We start from the raw sequence: 16271 nt of genomic DNA on the forward strand, positions 1-16271 counted from the left end.
ACTTCAGCAAGTCCCTGATTCCTTCTCGGTTGGTTCCGACAGTACTTCCGATGATTCTTCGGACTTTCGGCGGACTCTCGAACACCCATCGAACTTGACTCTGATAGACATGCTTTATGTCTTCAAGCTATCGTAGTTAATCCTACACACTTAAAATAAAACTTTGATCGAGACAATTAATCCTAAGCAATTAATCAAGTTGTCTGGCATGTCATTGGTCCCTCGACGCTTCGTTTGATTCTTTGGCACATCGTCCTCTCTTGCAGCCTATTGTCCAATCGGCCAGTTGACTCCACAACTCCGATATCCTTGGCACAATCTCCGCTCTTCTTGGCTCGAAGCCTTCTATCGATATGTCGATCGATCCACTGGCCCGACGTCCAATCTTCTAACATGTTCCTCCGACGCAACATGATTTTCCTGCTTTAATTGTCTCATTCTGATTGAAGTATCCTACGTCACTCAAAACGTAGATTAAATCATAAACACATATCGAGTGGTTTCATCATCAAAATATGAGATTCAACAGCTTCAAGATCTCGAATGAAATGATAGTGTATCTTTATATGCTTCGTTCTTCTATGAAATATTGGATTCTTCATCATTGCAATTGTGGCTTTGTTGTCACAAAATATTTCTATTACTTCTTTTTATTCTTGATGAAGATCTTCAAGAAGTCTTCTAAGCCATATTGCTTGACAAGTTGTTGATGTTACAACTATATATTCTACTTCCGATGTTGATAACGTAGTTATTGCTTATTTTTTTGAACTCCAAGATATAACTCCTAATCAGAGGCTAAAAATATTAATTGAAGTACTCTTTCTATCATCTAAAGCTCCTGCCCAATTACTATCAGTGAAACCAAATAATTTATATTTAAAATTATGAGAATACCAAATACCATAATCTATAGTTCCAGTAATATAACGCATAATTATTTTAACAGCTCCGAGATGATATTTGCTTGGGCTATGCATAAACTTGGATACTACACCAACAGAGAAGGTAATATCTAGTCGAGTATGAGTTAGATAAATCAAACATCCAACCAAACTTCTGTAGTATCTTGCATTTGTCAAACATATATCATCTTCAAGTTTTAATTTCTCATTTACATTCATAGGTGTTGTTGCAGCTTTGTAATTAATCATGTTATATTTTTTGAGTAGATCCATTATATACTTTCTTTATGAAATAAAAATTTTATCTGATCCCTACTTCACTTCCAACCTAAAAAAATAATGCAGTAAACCACTACAAAAGAGTTAGATGAACCCATATATATAATATTATCAATATAAAGGCAAACAATTAGAATATTATGTTTACTTTCCTTCTTTAGATAAAGAGTAGGTTCATTATTGCTCCGCTTAAATTCATTTTGAAGAAAATAGTAATCAATTTTATTATACCATGCTCTTGAGCTTGTTTAAGCCCACAAAGAGCTTTCTTTAGCTTATATACATTTTCTTCACATCCTTTAATAAAAAAACTTTCAGGTTGAGTAACAAAAATCTCTCTATATAAATCACCATTTAAAAATATAGATTTCACATCAAATTGATAAATAGGCTAACTCATGTGAGCAACTAAAGCTAAGAAAGTTCTCACGGTTTCAAATCTAGTAACTGGAGAAAAAATATCATCAAAATCAATATATTGTTGCTGTGAATATCGTTTTGCTATAAGCCAAGTCTTATGCTTTTGGATACTTCCATCTGTATTAAACTTTGTTTTGAATACCTATTTTAATCCAATAGCTTTCTTTTCTTTCGGTAGATCCATTAGCTCCCAAGTTTCATTCTTCTCAATTAATTTGATTTCCTCTATTGCTTTTCGTCATTCTTCTTTTTTAATTGCTTTCTCAAAAAGTTATAGGATCTAAAATAAACAAAGCACATAAATTTCTATTAGTGATTTGAAATTTCTTGGAGGGGCTTCATATAAAGAATTAGAATTTGAATTGCTACTGGGTGAGGTTGACGATGAACTTGTTGGAGCAGGATCTATCATTTGATTTTGTGGAGTGTCTAGTTTTGTTGAATCTGAATTTGTTTTTCATCTTTATTAGTCTCCTAATTCCAACTTGCCCTTTCATCAAACACAATATTTCTATTAATAATAACTTTGTCACTAACATGATTATATAATCGATATGCTTTGGATTGTAAGGAATAACTAATTAAGATACATTTTTTAGATTTTTCATCAAGCTTGTGATGATTTTATGAATTCACCAAAGCATAAGTAATTTAACCAAAAATTCTTGGATGGCTTACACTTGACTTTATACCATACCAAGCCTCAAAAGGAGTTTGATTTATAACAGCCTTTATTGGTGAAATATTCAACAAATAAGCAGTTGTTGCAACTGCTTCTACCCAAAACTAATTTGGAAGGTGTTTTCCTTTAAGTAAACTTCTTGTCATTTCAACAACAGTTCGATTCTTATGTTTAGCTACACCATTTTATTACGGTGTATATGGTGCTGTTAATTCTTTACGAATAATATTTTCTTTACAAAAAGAATTAAACTCATTAGATAAAAAATTACCACCTCTATCTATTCGAAGTGTCTTTATGTATCTACCACTTTGTCTTCCTACAAGTGTCTTGAATTTTTAAAAATTATCAAATGTTTCAAATTTCAGTTTCAGAAAATATACCCAACTCATGCAGCTATAATCATTAGTAAATAATAAAAAAATATTAACTTTCATAAAATAATTTTATATTCATAGATCCACATAAGTTAGTATGAATTTATTCAAGACAATTAGATGCTCTCCATGCTTTTCCGACAGGAAATGATTTTTTAACTTTGTTTGCCATAATTGCATCATTCATATGCATCGAGCGTATTAATTTTGGATAATCTGAAAATCATTTCTCTTTGATTTAACAATCTTAAACCCTTAATGTTAAGGTGTTCATATCTTAAATGTCATAAAATAGACTAATTCTTTTGAGTTGTGACAAGAGCATACTTTTCAATATTTAAAATATCAAGTGAAAACATTTTGTTTTGCATCATGCAAACATTTACGATAATCAAACTAGATTTTTTATCTTTAATAGTGCATGAACTATTATCAAATATAATTGAATATCCATCATCTATCAATTGTCTAACACTTAACAAGTTATGTGATAAAGTAAGAATGAAGAAAATATTATCAATGTATTTTACCTTCTCTTAATTTATCTTCACCTCAATTGTTCATTTTCCTTCCACTTGGATTTACTTATTATCTCTAAGTTTAACTTTCAACTTATGAGTTTCATCAATATCTTTAAACATTGATCTTATGCCTGACATATGATTAGAATATCCACTATCCATAAACCAAATATCATTTGATATATCATTAATTTGTGAATGAGTCATAAACAACTTATTGTTTTCTTCATTTTCCTCCACATAGCTTATTTGTTTTTCTCTTTTTCAACAATCTGCCTTCATGTGACTAAACTTTTTATAATAGTTACATTGAATTCCACTCTTGTAATCTTTTTTATCATAATTTGATTGCCTTTGTTCATCATGCCCATCAAAGTGTCCTCTTCCTCTTCCTTTTTCATTTTCTCTACCACGAAATCCTCCTCTGCCACACATTCTTTTCCTATTGATTTTTTTATCTTCTTTTGAAGTAGAAGACTCCCCCTTAATCTAAAATGCTTTTTCTTCATATTTTTCAAGTGATTTGTTCAACCTTGCTTCATGTGCTTGCAAGGAACCCATTAGTTTATCAAATGAAAATATAGATAAATCTGTTGATACCTCAATTGCAGCAACAACATGACCAAATTTCAGAGTTAAACTTTTCAAAACTTTTGTAACAATTATATGATCAGGAAGATGTTCACCATAAGATTTCATTTGACTAACAATTTCAGTCACTCGAGAAAGAAAATCTTACACCAATTTATTGCTTTTCATGAACAAAATTTCAAACTCAGGACGAAGGGTTTGAAGTTTTACCGTAATTACACTTGATGAGTCTTGAAATTCATTTTAAAGTATCAACCAAGTTTGCTTTGAGGTTGTCACTGTTGCGATTCTTGAGAAGATTGTCTCATGTACAGCTTATTGAATGAAGAACAATGCTTTTGAATCCTTTCTTTTCTCTCTCAACTTGATTTCTTCATTTAGATTTGCATATCCATTCTCTATTAAGTCCCAAAGATCTTGAGACTTGAATAGAGTCTTCATCTTGATACTCCAAAATTTATAGCATTTGCTCGAGAAGATGAGAATAAGGGGTTGAGGGAATTATCATTGAAAGCCATAATGCCCAATTCAAATTGAAACTTAGCTCTGATACCACAAATATTGAGGATGGAGGAGCAAAAAAACGATAAAAATAATACTATGATACAATTAAAAAAAATCCTTTCGATCAAGAGGTTAGACAAGAATATATTCCTAAGTACACACACTCTATCTTGCTTCATGAATTTTGATCATATTTATAGAACCTAGTGGTAACTGCTCATGTCACCCATGATTGAGTTAAGTGTAGGAACTACCTTATAACTTCTAGATCATGGGCTACTTCTTAACACATGCCTATAACTACCCAAAACAGGATAACTACCTAGAACATGATAACTAGTTAGATAACTACTATGAATCAATTCTCAACATAAGCTAAAATCATTTTGAATTAACTTGCATACACATAATTCTTTTAAGCAAATAGATATGAGCTCAACATGTCTTTTCTCTCCGACATGTATAAATAAATCTTATTCCATTTATTCAATTTATGAAAAAAAATACATTTTATATATGTGTTTATTTGATATAGATCAAATAGAGAGTACAAAGGGATTTAAAGTTTACTACTCTTGCAATTTGAGTGCTACTATCACAACAACAACAACAAAAGGATCATTGTATCTTTCGAAGATATTGTCGCTAAATCGTATGTATCAGTATAGAATAAATTCATCAAAAAGTTCGACTCTTATCTGTACCAAATCGTTTGCTGTATCGATGCGTCCCGACGGCGATATGCTTGCCTTCGAACGTGATAGGGAATCCCCCCTCTCGTCTTCCCCTATCACTATAAAGTGCTCACGACTCCCGTCGTCTTCCCCTCATCCTAACATTGCCTTCGAGATGAGTTACTACCCCCAGCAGCAGCTGGCTCCTCCTCAAGGTATGTATTCTCCTCTTTCCGTTGCATAGATAGATTATGGTTGGATTGATTTCAGCCTTAGGCCTACAATGAACACGCGGCATACCCCCCTACAGAGCAGGTCCATCCGCCGACTAATGACGCGCTTCCGCCGGCGGGCTATCCGAGCAGGGACGGTGCTGTGAATTCACAACAAGTTCCCGTCGAGACCAAGAGCCGTGGCGGTAGCTTCTGGAGAGGATGGTGAGAAGAGAAGCTCTTCCCTCGAGCTCACAGTAACTTGTGTTGTTTGGTTTCTGCTGACATGAGTCGTGCTCTTTTGGGTGTTGCAGCTTCGCGGGCTGGTGTTGCTGCTGCTGTCTCGACATGTGCTGCTGAGGAAAGTAGACGGAGATCTATATTATTATTGTATGATGATGGAATTGCTGTTATTGCCAATTATATGTTGCATGAGACATTGTTTATTTGATTTATTGGTTGTGGGATTAGTCCTGTCCTTTGACTAACGAATAAGATGTAACATGTTGTTGGCCTCACAGTATCCTCGAGTGGGGTCAACATCATCATCATTCCAAGAAATTGTAGTGGATTATTGAACTCCCTTTAAGTGTTTGCTGGATTTGAGAGAGAGAATATTCTGGCAGGCATTTCGTCGAACGAGTTTCCGGCGTCTGAAGCGGACAACCCCACGCGTCTCCTTCCAACGAGTGGCAGGCTCAGCTTCGATGGCACTAAGCCAGCGTCGAGATGGCATTGGGGACGGATTGGGATTGGGATTGGGATCCACCTGTGAACCATAAACCATATCGGAATCATTTGCCAGATAGTTTCACTTGTTGAGGTCAGATTTGGATTGATTTATTTAGTCATTGAATCCAAATATGATTTATTGAAAAAAAAAAAAGAAAGTGGAGAAGCTGTGACGAATGTAAGAAAAAGAACAATGAGAGAAAGCGAATGTTTTGAGGTTTTTATTAGATGATTAAGTGATTAAATTTTATCGTTTTTGACTTAAATTTTATGTGAAGAATTCTTGTAATAAATTATATAATCTTAACAGTACTAATCTATAGTTTATCCTCTCTGAAATACTTTTCTGCTATACTCACTTGGTGAGACATAAAATTTTCAAATCCATTTATGGTAATGATGATTTAGTGCGCCAAGATATATGTTCTTGATGTTATTGTGATCCTCTAATTATTCTGGAGAAGACTTATTGTAAATATATTATTATTATTAGTAATAGTAGAAGTTTGAAGTGGACTATGATCTCATGATTTTTCAGTTTTTCACATAAAAATTCGGTGTATTACTATGTGATTAATTCATTGTTCTATTATTTATACTGCTCTGGTTAATATTTCCTTTTGGTAACAAGTTGATGTTTTGATGAGAAACTCATTTTGATACACAGTATCAAAACATTAAGTTCTTTTGTGCTAGTTTTTTTTTATGTGATTAAAATGGAAGAGTTAGACGGTATGATTAAATTGAAGTTATCAAATTATTCTACTTAGAGGCATATGATGAAAGATTTATTCGATTGCAAAGATTTGTATAAGCCCATTAAAGGTAAAGAAAAACATTCTATTATAGAAGTTGAGGAATAGGAGGTTTAACATAGAAAAACTATTACCTATATTAGAAGATGAATGAATATAAATTTGTATGAGCATATTTATGATGAAACCAAAGTTGATATTGTTTGACAAATGTTAGAAAATCTCTTTGTGAAAAAGATAATTTGAAATAGAATTTCTCTTCTTAGAAGGCTTGTCTATTTAAAGTATAAAGATGGTGATAATATTGTTGAGCACATAAGCCTATTCCAGAGTCTTGCAAATAAGTTGGTTGCTATGAAAATGAATATAAATTATAAAATACAAGGATTATTATTTCTCAACTCTTTATTGGAAAGTTGGGAAATATATATGATAATAATTTGTAACTAAACGTGAGAGGGTGTTAGAGTTGGCCCCAAGAAATTTACCAAAGGGTAATTTGGCAACCAAATAAAGATAATAAAACAGAAAAATAAAAGAGATAAGAATACCATATTTATATGGTTCGATCAATTGACATATATCCATAGATGAAAGAGGAGCAAAACACTACTATAAAATGGATAATTATAAATGCCTTAGGAAAATGTTCCTAGGCTATAAAACACCTAAAACTACTAAATAAGAAAAGCCTAAAGCAAACAATTAGGTTTTCTTGTGGTGCATCCGGCTTCAAAGCCCAAGCCCTTATTTATAGTTGTAATAGGAGATAACAAGCTTGATTTTCCCGATGTGGGACTATATGGGACTTACAAAACTAACAAATCTCTACATTGACATGTCCCAACATTGACAATTAACAAAACTTACTCTACCTTCTTTACAAAAGCTCTAACGGGCAATCACCAACAATGAATACCAACCAAGTCCAAGCACTGCTTGAACTTGTAAACCGGAAGAGTCTTCGTAAGCATATCAGTTGGATTGTCCTTTGTATGAATTTTTTGAACAAGGACCTTTCCCTCAACAATGGTATCCCGAATAAAATGAAACTTCACATCGATGTGTTTTGTCCTCTCATGATACATCTGGACTTTAGTCAAATGAATAGCACTTTGACTATCACAGTAAATTGTAGTAACACCTTGATACAGACATAATTCGCCGAACAAACCTCTTAACCATAAAATTTCTTTGATCGCCTCTATCACTGCCATATATTCTACTTCTGTAGTAGATAAAGACACGACAGGTTATAAAGAAGCTTTCCAACTAACTATACAACTGCCAATGTAAAAAACATAGCCTGTTAAAGATCTTCGTTTATCAAGATCTGTAGCATAATCAAAGTCCGCGAAACCAACCAAAGTGTTACGATTTTTCTCAAAATCCAAATAAGCATCTGAAGTCCCTTGCAAGTATCTGGGAATCCACTTCACAACCTGCCAATGTGTTTTACTTGGGCGAGACATATATCTGCTAACCACATTGACTACTTGTGAAATATCTGGATGAGTACAAACCATTGCATACATAATACTACCGATGTAATTTTTCTAGGTCAGAAATAAATTTTCAACTCCTCATTCTGACATCAGTAGCAAAGAAAATAATTCCAATATTCTCATTAGCTGCTACACTAGCTTCAGCGGACTCAGTAGTTTTCTCAACAATTTTTTCCTTTTGCTTTAATTTATTTTTCAATTTAAAGCAATCAACCTTAATGTGCCTCATTTTATGATAATATCTGCACTCCAAATTTCTATGTCTGGATTTAGATCTAAATTTAGATCTACTATTGTCAAATTCCCTTTTATCCGTTTTACTCCTAACAACCAGACCTTCAGCCTGAATCTCTCTACTTTCCCTAGTGATATCCCTGTCTATCTGCTCCTTATATTTTAGTGCAGATTTAATTTCCTGATACGAAATTATTTTTTTCCATAAATCATAGTATTACGGAAATACTTAAAGGATTGGGGAAGAGAACACAAAAGTAACAGAGCCTTATCCTCATCATCAATTTTTATATTTATATTCTCCAAATCCATAACTAAGGAATCAAATTTATCAAGATGTGAGAGTATAGATGTACCTTCAGTCATCCGAAGCATATATAAACTCTGCTTCAAGTAGAGATGATTCTTCACTATCATCTTTATATACAAGGCTTTAAGCTTATCCCATATGCTCTTAGTCGTAGTCTCCGTAGCTACCTCCCGTAAAACCTCGTCAGAGAGATTTAGAATAATGCTTGATCGGGCCTTTTTATCCATACCCATAAGGTCTTCCTTTGACATATCATCTGGAATGTTCTCAGCTCCCTGTAGTGCTAAATCAACTCCGTCTTGAACCAGAATGGCCTCCATCTTGAGCTGCCACACGCCGAAGTTGACATTTATGTCGAATTTCTTGACAACGATCTTTGTTATTGTCATCATTGTCAAAAGATCCCGAAACCAAGCTTTGATACCAGTTTATTAGAGCTGGCCCCAAGAAATTTATCAAAGGGTAATTTGGTAATCCAATAAAGACAATAAAGCAGAAAAATAAAAGATACAAGAACACTAGATTTATGTGGTTCGATCAATTGACCTACATCTACGGATGAAGGAGGAGCAAAACACTACTATAAAAAGGACAATTACAAATGTCTTAGGAAAATGTTCCTAAGCCATAAAACACCTGAAACTATTAAACAAGAAAAGCCTAAAGTAAACAGTTAGATTTTCTTATGGTGCATCTGGCTTCAAAGCCTAAGCCTTTATTTATATTATAATAGGAGATAACAAGCTTGATTTTCCTAATGTGGGACTATGTGGAACTTGCCAAACTAACAAATGGAACTCTAACCATAAATATGGCTAAAGATAGTTTGCTAAATGAAGATATCAGAATGAAAGAAAAAAGAGAATCTTCTTATGGTGCACTTGTCATTGAAAAACAATATAGATGTGGAAGAAGTCACAGTAGAAATTCATATGGTTATAAAGGGAGATCTAAGTCTAGAAAAGATATCAAATGTTTTCACTGCAATAGGCTAGGTCATATAAATAAAGAGTAGATTTTGGAGGCAAGAACGGAATGAAAGGAAGAAAAATGAAAAAGAGACCAATATAATTATTGTTGAAGGTGATATTGTTATTGTTTGTGATGACGAATGTGTCAGCCTTGTAGCTTAGGACAGTAATGAGGTAATTGACTCTAGTACTTCATTTCATGTTACTTCTCATAGTGATTTTTTCATATCTTATGCTACTAGTGATTTTGACAATGTCAGAATGGAAAACAATGATATATCTGAGATTGTGGGTATTGGAGATATTTGCTTGAAGACCAGTACTAAGAGTAAATTGATACTCAAATATGTTAGACATGTTATAAATATTCGTCTTAACTTAATATCTATAGGCATACTTGATGATGAGAGATTTATATACTATTTTGGTGAAAGCAAATGGAAACTCACTAAAAGTTCTCTAATTATGCCGAGAGGAAATAAATTAAACTCTTTCTATGTTATAAAAGCTAAGCTATATAAAGGAGAGATTAATGCAATTCAAAAGGGTAAAAGCATAGATCTTTGATATAAGAGACTTGGTCATATCAACTAGAAAAGACTTCGTCATATCAACTAGAAAAGACTTCAAACTCTTACTAGAAAGTAATTCTTACCAGAGTTGTAATGTACATCTTTTAAATCTTGTGATCATTGCTTAGTTGAAAAAACATATAGAGTTTCTTTCTATATATATCCATTATCTAAAAGATCAAATGCTATTGATTTGATTCACACTGATGTATGTACTATCCAAATAAGAACTCTTGGAGGTACTTTTTATTTTATTATTTTTATTGATGATTATTCTAGAAATGTTAGTTTGGATCTTGGATTGGACTTAGTAAAGTTGCATAAAGGAAAAAAAACTCTAAAAAATAAATGAGTTTACAAATTGAAGATTGAAAATAATAGCTTACAACAAAGATACAAAGCATGACTAGTTGTGAAATGATTCAGTCAGAAGAAATGTATTGATTTTGAAGAAATATTTTTCCTATAATGAAAATGTCCTCTATCCAAGTTATTATTGGTTTGACTGCCCACTTCAAGAAATATTTTCCTCGGAGAATGATCGAAAAGTCTAACACACTATAGCATCAATAGTATGATAGAGGGTCATTTGGATGCGGATAAATTCCCTATCATATGTATAAAGAGAAGGTGGAATCCTAATGGAATTGACTTTTCTTAAATGTGGGAAGGTTTTGACTTTTGTTGTTTGTCATGCTTGATCTCTTTCCATGTGTGTTCTGGACATTAATCTATCTAAAAGATTTGTGGATTTCTAAAGGAAGTTCTATAGAGTGAATGTCTAACTCCTTTGCGTTTTAGTTTCTTATGCTACGACTATACTTCCCCATAAGTTTCTATCGAAAGGGGCCATGACTCAGTTACAATGTTGATATGCTGACAGAGGAATAGGGGGTGTGGTCAAAAGTGTAAATCTTTGCTATACCAACTAGGTAAGTTGGGGGAGGAAAGAAATGAAAGTTTGAACAACCCTTGCCACAGCTCGAATTTATTGGGCTAGGTTATGGAGTCAACGATGATGGTCGACTGTTGCATCGTGGAACAATCAACAGGAGGCAATGGGTTTAGGAACTAGGAAGGTGAGGTTTCCAATAGATTTGAAAGTGGGACCGAAGATAGTTGGATCCTCTAATGGTTTTTCTAAGACACGTCGGGAGAGGCCCTCTTTCTAGCGCCAATCCGCTAAAGTAAATTTTGATCGTCTGAGTAAGATATCGACTCGAAGACAATAAAGTCTTACTCCACATCTGTCTTAATGCAGGGTGATGTCAGGCCAAAAAAGATTGAGACTATCCGGTTCGAAACCATATTGAACCTTGCAAAACTGTGTCGATGGTGATAAAACCTCTTCGAAGTTTAAGTTAATTTTTGAGTTAGTAGTGTCGATTGAATATTGAGTCCATAAGAGTTGAATGAACTAAAAATGAGTCTATTCGGAGAATGTACACGAGGGGTATTTTTATAGCGAGGCTTAGAAAAATTATACTTATAGTCATGGTTTAAAACTGGGGAGCATTACACATCTATTTCGATGTTGGGTGTAATCATATTGCATCGAATCCGAAGAATATGACACGGTTGTGAATGAGGTCATAGCATTCGTCGGAGAGTGAAGTCATGTTAGCCACACAGAGAAAGGGTATCGATCATGTTATAGCGAGATGTCAATCATATGATGCTGAGATGTCGGCTAACTAATCATATGATGTTAAAGTACCGAGCACATAATAATGAGGTGTCGATTACGTGATGTTGAGATATCAACCATGCGGTGCAAAGATATCGATCAAGTAGTGTTAAGATATTGATCATATGATACTGAGATATCAATCACATGGTATCAATAGTCTTTCATGTGTCATTATGCTCATATCAACTGCGTACATCATCTACATTCTAAATAATCTATTTTAAATTAGAAAGTTGAGAAACATACTTCCAACTTGGCCCACACAAATTGTTGACACAACCATAATGTTTAATTACAGTATCTCTCTTTTCTTCTTCATTTATTTTATTTTGCAATCATTTTCATATTAACATGATGAGAATACTTTATTCATATTAACACGATGAGAATACTTTAATGGATGAGTACAGTATTTGAAGTTTTATAATTGGGTCAAATTTATAGCAGTAGAGACAGCCAAAACTCTCCTAATACTAAAAGAAAAAAAAAAGTTCAACTTTGTGGATCATGTGGATAATTAATATTATTTTTTATAATTAATTATGATTAATATTCTTGTTTCTATAATTTAAAAAGTAGTATTGAGATCCTTACCTTTATGAATTTTATACTTTAAAAAGTGTATATTTTAAAAAGTAACATTGAGATTCTTACACTTATCAAAGTGAACATTTAATTTCATTTCTCTTCTTATTAATTTTATCGATGAAAAAAAATCATATATTATCACCTATAAAAATAACACAAAAATAATTTTATTATATTTTAAATTATTAATTTCTCGATCATGAAGTGTTCATAGAAATCACTTTCCTCATCTTCGGCTACACTGAGGACGACGGACCAATGATGGTGCCGATGGTGCATGAGGTTGGTTCTCTAGTAGAAAGTGACTCCACCGGAGATTTATTGAGGCTTTCATGAGGTACAGATATCTCCTTTCTCTATTCATTAACCAAATTAAAACGACGTCATTCACTTACCATCAGTAATATAAATGGGCAAATTTCATGAATTTAATTTAATTTATTTTATTTTACTTGTCGCAAGAGGTGATCCTATCTATCATTTTTATATTTTTAAATCGGGTCCTTTAACCTTATATTTTAAAATATCTCTAAAGAGACATAGAAGCAGCTTTTTTTTTTTTTTTTTATCAATTTTGATGGGATTTAGATCGATGCATAGGGTGAATAAATCTAATTTCTTCATAAATTTATAGTATTTTAAAAAATATTATACCTAACATAAAAAATCTTCATATTTGGTTATTCTTATTTTTAGGCATATATCTATGCAAAATCTTTTTTTTTAAACTATAATTAACATTCAAATATTTATTCCTATTCTTTATGATTTGTGTCGAAATTTGCTTATGCTTTTAAATAAACTTACAATATTTTGGTGGAGATATAAAGAATACCACAAAATTATTAAAAATTACAATAATTGATTGAGACTATAAACTTTATAACCCGGTACTTACTACTCACTCCAAATGTCTTTGTTAAAGATATTTCAAGTATTATGATAAATAGGTGTCTTATTTCAAGAATCTTACGTACATACATACCTACAGACATAATTTGAAGGCTAAGTTTAAATTAAAATGAAGACTATCACTCCAGTTGATCATATTATAATAATAATGTGGTGGAACGAAAGCAAGGAAGAGAGATTTGGCTTCCGGAACTGCAGTTGGAGGTAAACACCTTAATCTCTAGTTTCAGATTTACAAACTTGCAAAGCTTCAAATTATATATATATATATATATATATATATATATATATATATATATATATATTTATTTATTTATATATAATTCAGATGAGTCCTCCTCCTCCTCTTCCTCTTCCTCTTCCTCTTCCTCAGGTATGCCTGCACCCTCCTAATTCATTTGTCCCCCTCCCATCTTTTGGAAGATGCACATTAGAAGCTGACCTTCAAATGAATTGTAAGCTTCGTATGCTGGATTTGAAAACAGGACCCAAATCCACAAGTCAACTCTGAAGAAACGAATCAGGATTCTTCTTCTACCCACTTCTCAGTGAATCGTTGCATCGACCATGTATGCAACAGGGGAAAGCTATTTTTGAAGAAGAGAGTGAGTGAGCTCTGGTTCTTGGTTTCTCTTGGCCATCATACACTGCAGTTTTCTTTCTCCACGATTCCTTTAGGAGAAAGAACATGTGAAGGTTCTTCCACCACGATGCTTCAGAAGAACATGACAAGCAGCCACAACAGCTGCTGACACACGAGGATGTCAACATGCACGACATGCCTTCCGCTGCTGATGCCATTTGTTGATAATGGAGCAGTTGAGTGATGCGCAACGCAGCTGTAGAGCAGGTCGAAGACGGAGACTCCGCGTTTCTTCGACACCTGCTTCGACGTCAATGGTCGACGCTTGCGTGCGCGCCCCGTTTGCTGTATCCACGCGTCACGACAGGGACATGCTAGCCTTTTAACGTGAGGAAGAGCCTTCCGCTGTCATTATAAGTGCTTACGATTCCTGTCCCGTCGTCTTCACTCTTATCCTAACATTGCCTTCAAGATGAGTTACTACCCCCAGCAGCTGCAGCAGGCTCCTCCTCAAGGTATGTGTTCTCCTCTTTCCGTGCATAGATCACGGTGGATCGATTTGTCGAGCCTTATGCCTACAATAAACATGCAGCGTACCCCCCACCGCCCAGCTCCCACCCTCCCACCGGGCAGGCCTATCCGCCGGCGGGCTATCCTAGCAGGGACGGTGCTGTGAATCCACATCAAGTTCCCATCGAGACCAAGAGCCGTGGCGATGGCTTCTGGAGGGGATGGTGAGAAGAGACGCTCTTTCCCTGAGTTCATAGTAACTTGTTCTTCTGCTGTTGTTCTTCGTAGTTAGTTTGGTTTCTGCTGACATGGGTTCTGCTCTTTTGGGTGTTGCAGCTGCGCGGCTTTGTGTTGCTGCTGCGTTCTGGACATGTGCTTCTGAGGAAAGGAGACGGAGGAGATTTAGATGGATGCAGATATTGTTATTGCCAGCTCTGTGTGGAGTAGCAGTAGTATTATGTCTTGGAATGTTACCGTGTGACATTGTTTATTCGATTTATTGGTTGTGGGATTTGTCCAGTCCTTTGATCAACGAATAGAATAGATAGATCCGTAATATGTTGTTGGCCTCACATTATCCAACATAATTCCAAAAAAAAATTGCAGTGGATGAATAGAAATTGCTGGTCACTTTTGATTATTGATCTCTCGAGAGCGTATTCTTTCAGGCATTTCGTCGAACTAGTTCCGGGCGTCAGCCAGCATCTTGATGGTATTGGGTACGGATTCGGATTCGGATTCGGATCCACCTGGGGACCATGCCAGGATCAAATAAACTTGGATCCGACCTTTTATCCTCCTGTAAGCTCGCTCTGTATGAGCAAATGAGAAGGAAGATGCAAAGCTCACATAACCTTTGACAGCCATGCGTTTTCTTTGTCACGGACACATGCAAGTGTTTTGGCATTGTGCTACAGCTATGTCTATTAAACGGGGAAAGTTGTGGTTCTCTTGAGGAAGGCTTTGTCTCAGTATCCACAATGGTTGACCTCAACATGCTGACGTTGGAGCCACGCGGAGCAAAGGCCAACTGTGTCAATGACCATTCCACCAATCAACACGACAGAGATTGATCACTCCGAGCCCAAATACTTTACTTCTTTTGTGCTTTTTCATTTCGTGTTTGATAGGGTCACCATTGCCGGTCGATGGAGACTTTGGAAGGTTAATTATAATCAATTCAAGTATCAAAAATATGTTAATTAGGTATATCTATTATCATGACAAATGAGAAAAATATATTTTAGAGCTGCCCTCGATTGGTTTCTTATTTGTTTTTGTGTGTTTGGGAGCTGTTGTTGCTATATGCAAGATTAATTAGATCTTCCTTTACTTTCTTTTTTAGAGGGGAGTGGCCCATTGAATCATTTTTGGTGCTATTGATGAGTTCCCTTTGTACTGATGCAGTTTACATGATAAATTTATATTTTTTTATTAAAAAAATATTTATTTTTATTTTAAATTTATTAAATGAAGCTACTCCACTTTGATACAGAGAAATCTCAACAAAGGCACGAGTTGGTCAATCTCCGTTTAGATTTAGATTTCTCACATGTTTGCATCTCTCTGTCTCTGTCTCTCTCTCTCTCTCTCTCTCTCTCTCTCTCTCTCTCTCTCTGTCTCTTTGTTTCAGTTCATCATTACTCTCTGTTTGCCTTCATGTTTTGTGAGCATTTGTTTCCATGTCCAATGTTTAGGATAATAGAGGAAGATAAAACAACTTTACATCTTACAATACATCGAT

At 34.4% G+C, this 16271-nt stretch overlaps 1 protein-coding gene and 1 long non-coding RNA gene across 2 annotated transcripts; both read left to right on the plus strand.

The window, feature by feature from the left end:
- Positions 1-5014: 5014 nt before the first annotated feature.
- On the plus strand, positions 5015-5748 carry LOC135677747 (uncharacterized). The gene is made up of 3 exons (XR_010514744.1): positions 5015-5168; positions 5264-5390; positions 5480-5748. It is a non-coding gene; the product is annotated as an uncharacterized LOC135677747 (long non-coding RNA).
- Positions 5749-14376: 8628 nt separating this feature from the next.
- On the plus strand, positions 14377-15167 carry LOC135676547 (protein CYSTEINE-RICH TRANSMEMBRANE MODULE 9-like). Its single transcript, XM_065187863.1, has 3 exons — positions 14377-14532; positions 14610-14751; positions 14864-15167. Exons 1-3 carry the CDS (start codon positions 14490-14492, stop codon positions 14907-14909), a joined length of 231 nt encoding a protein of 76 aa, XP_065043935.1. The 5' UTR covers positions 14377-14489; the 3' UTR covers positions 14910-15167.
- Positions 15168-16271: the final 1104 nt, after the last annotated feature.

The sequence above is a fragment of the Musa acuminata genome, chromosome BXJ1-6, assembly GCF_036884655.1.
Source record: "Musa acuminata AAA Group cultivar baxijiao chromosome BXJ1-6, Cavendish_Baxijiao_AAA, whole genome shotgun sequence".
In the NCBI taxonomy this organism is placed as follows: domain Eukaryota; kingdom Viridiplantae; phylum Streptophyta; class Magnoliopsida; order Zingiberales; family Musaceae; genus Musa; species Musa acuminata.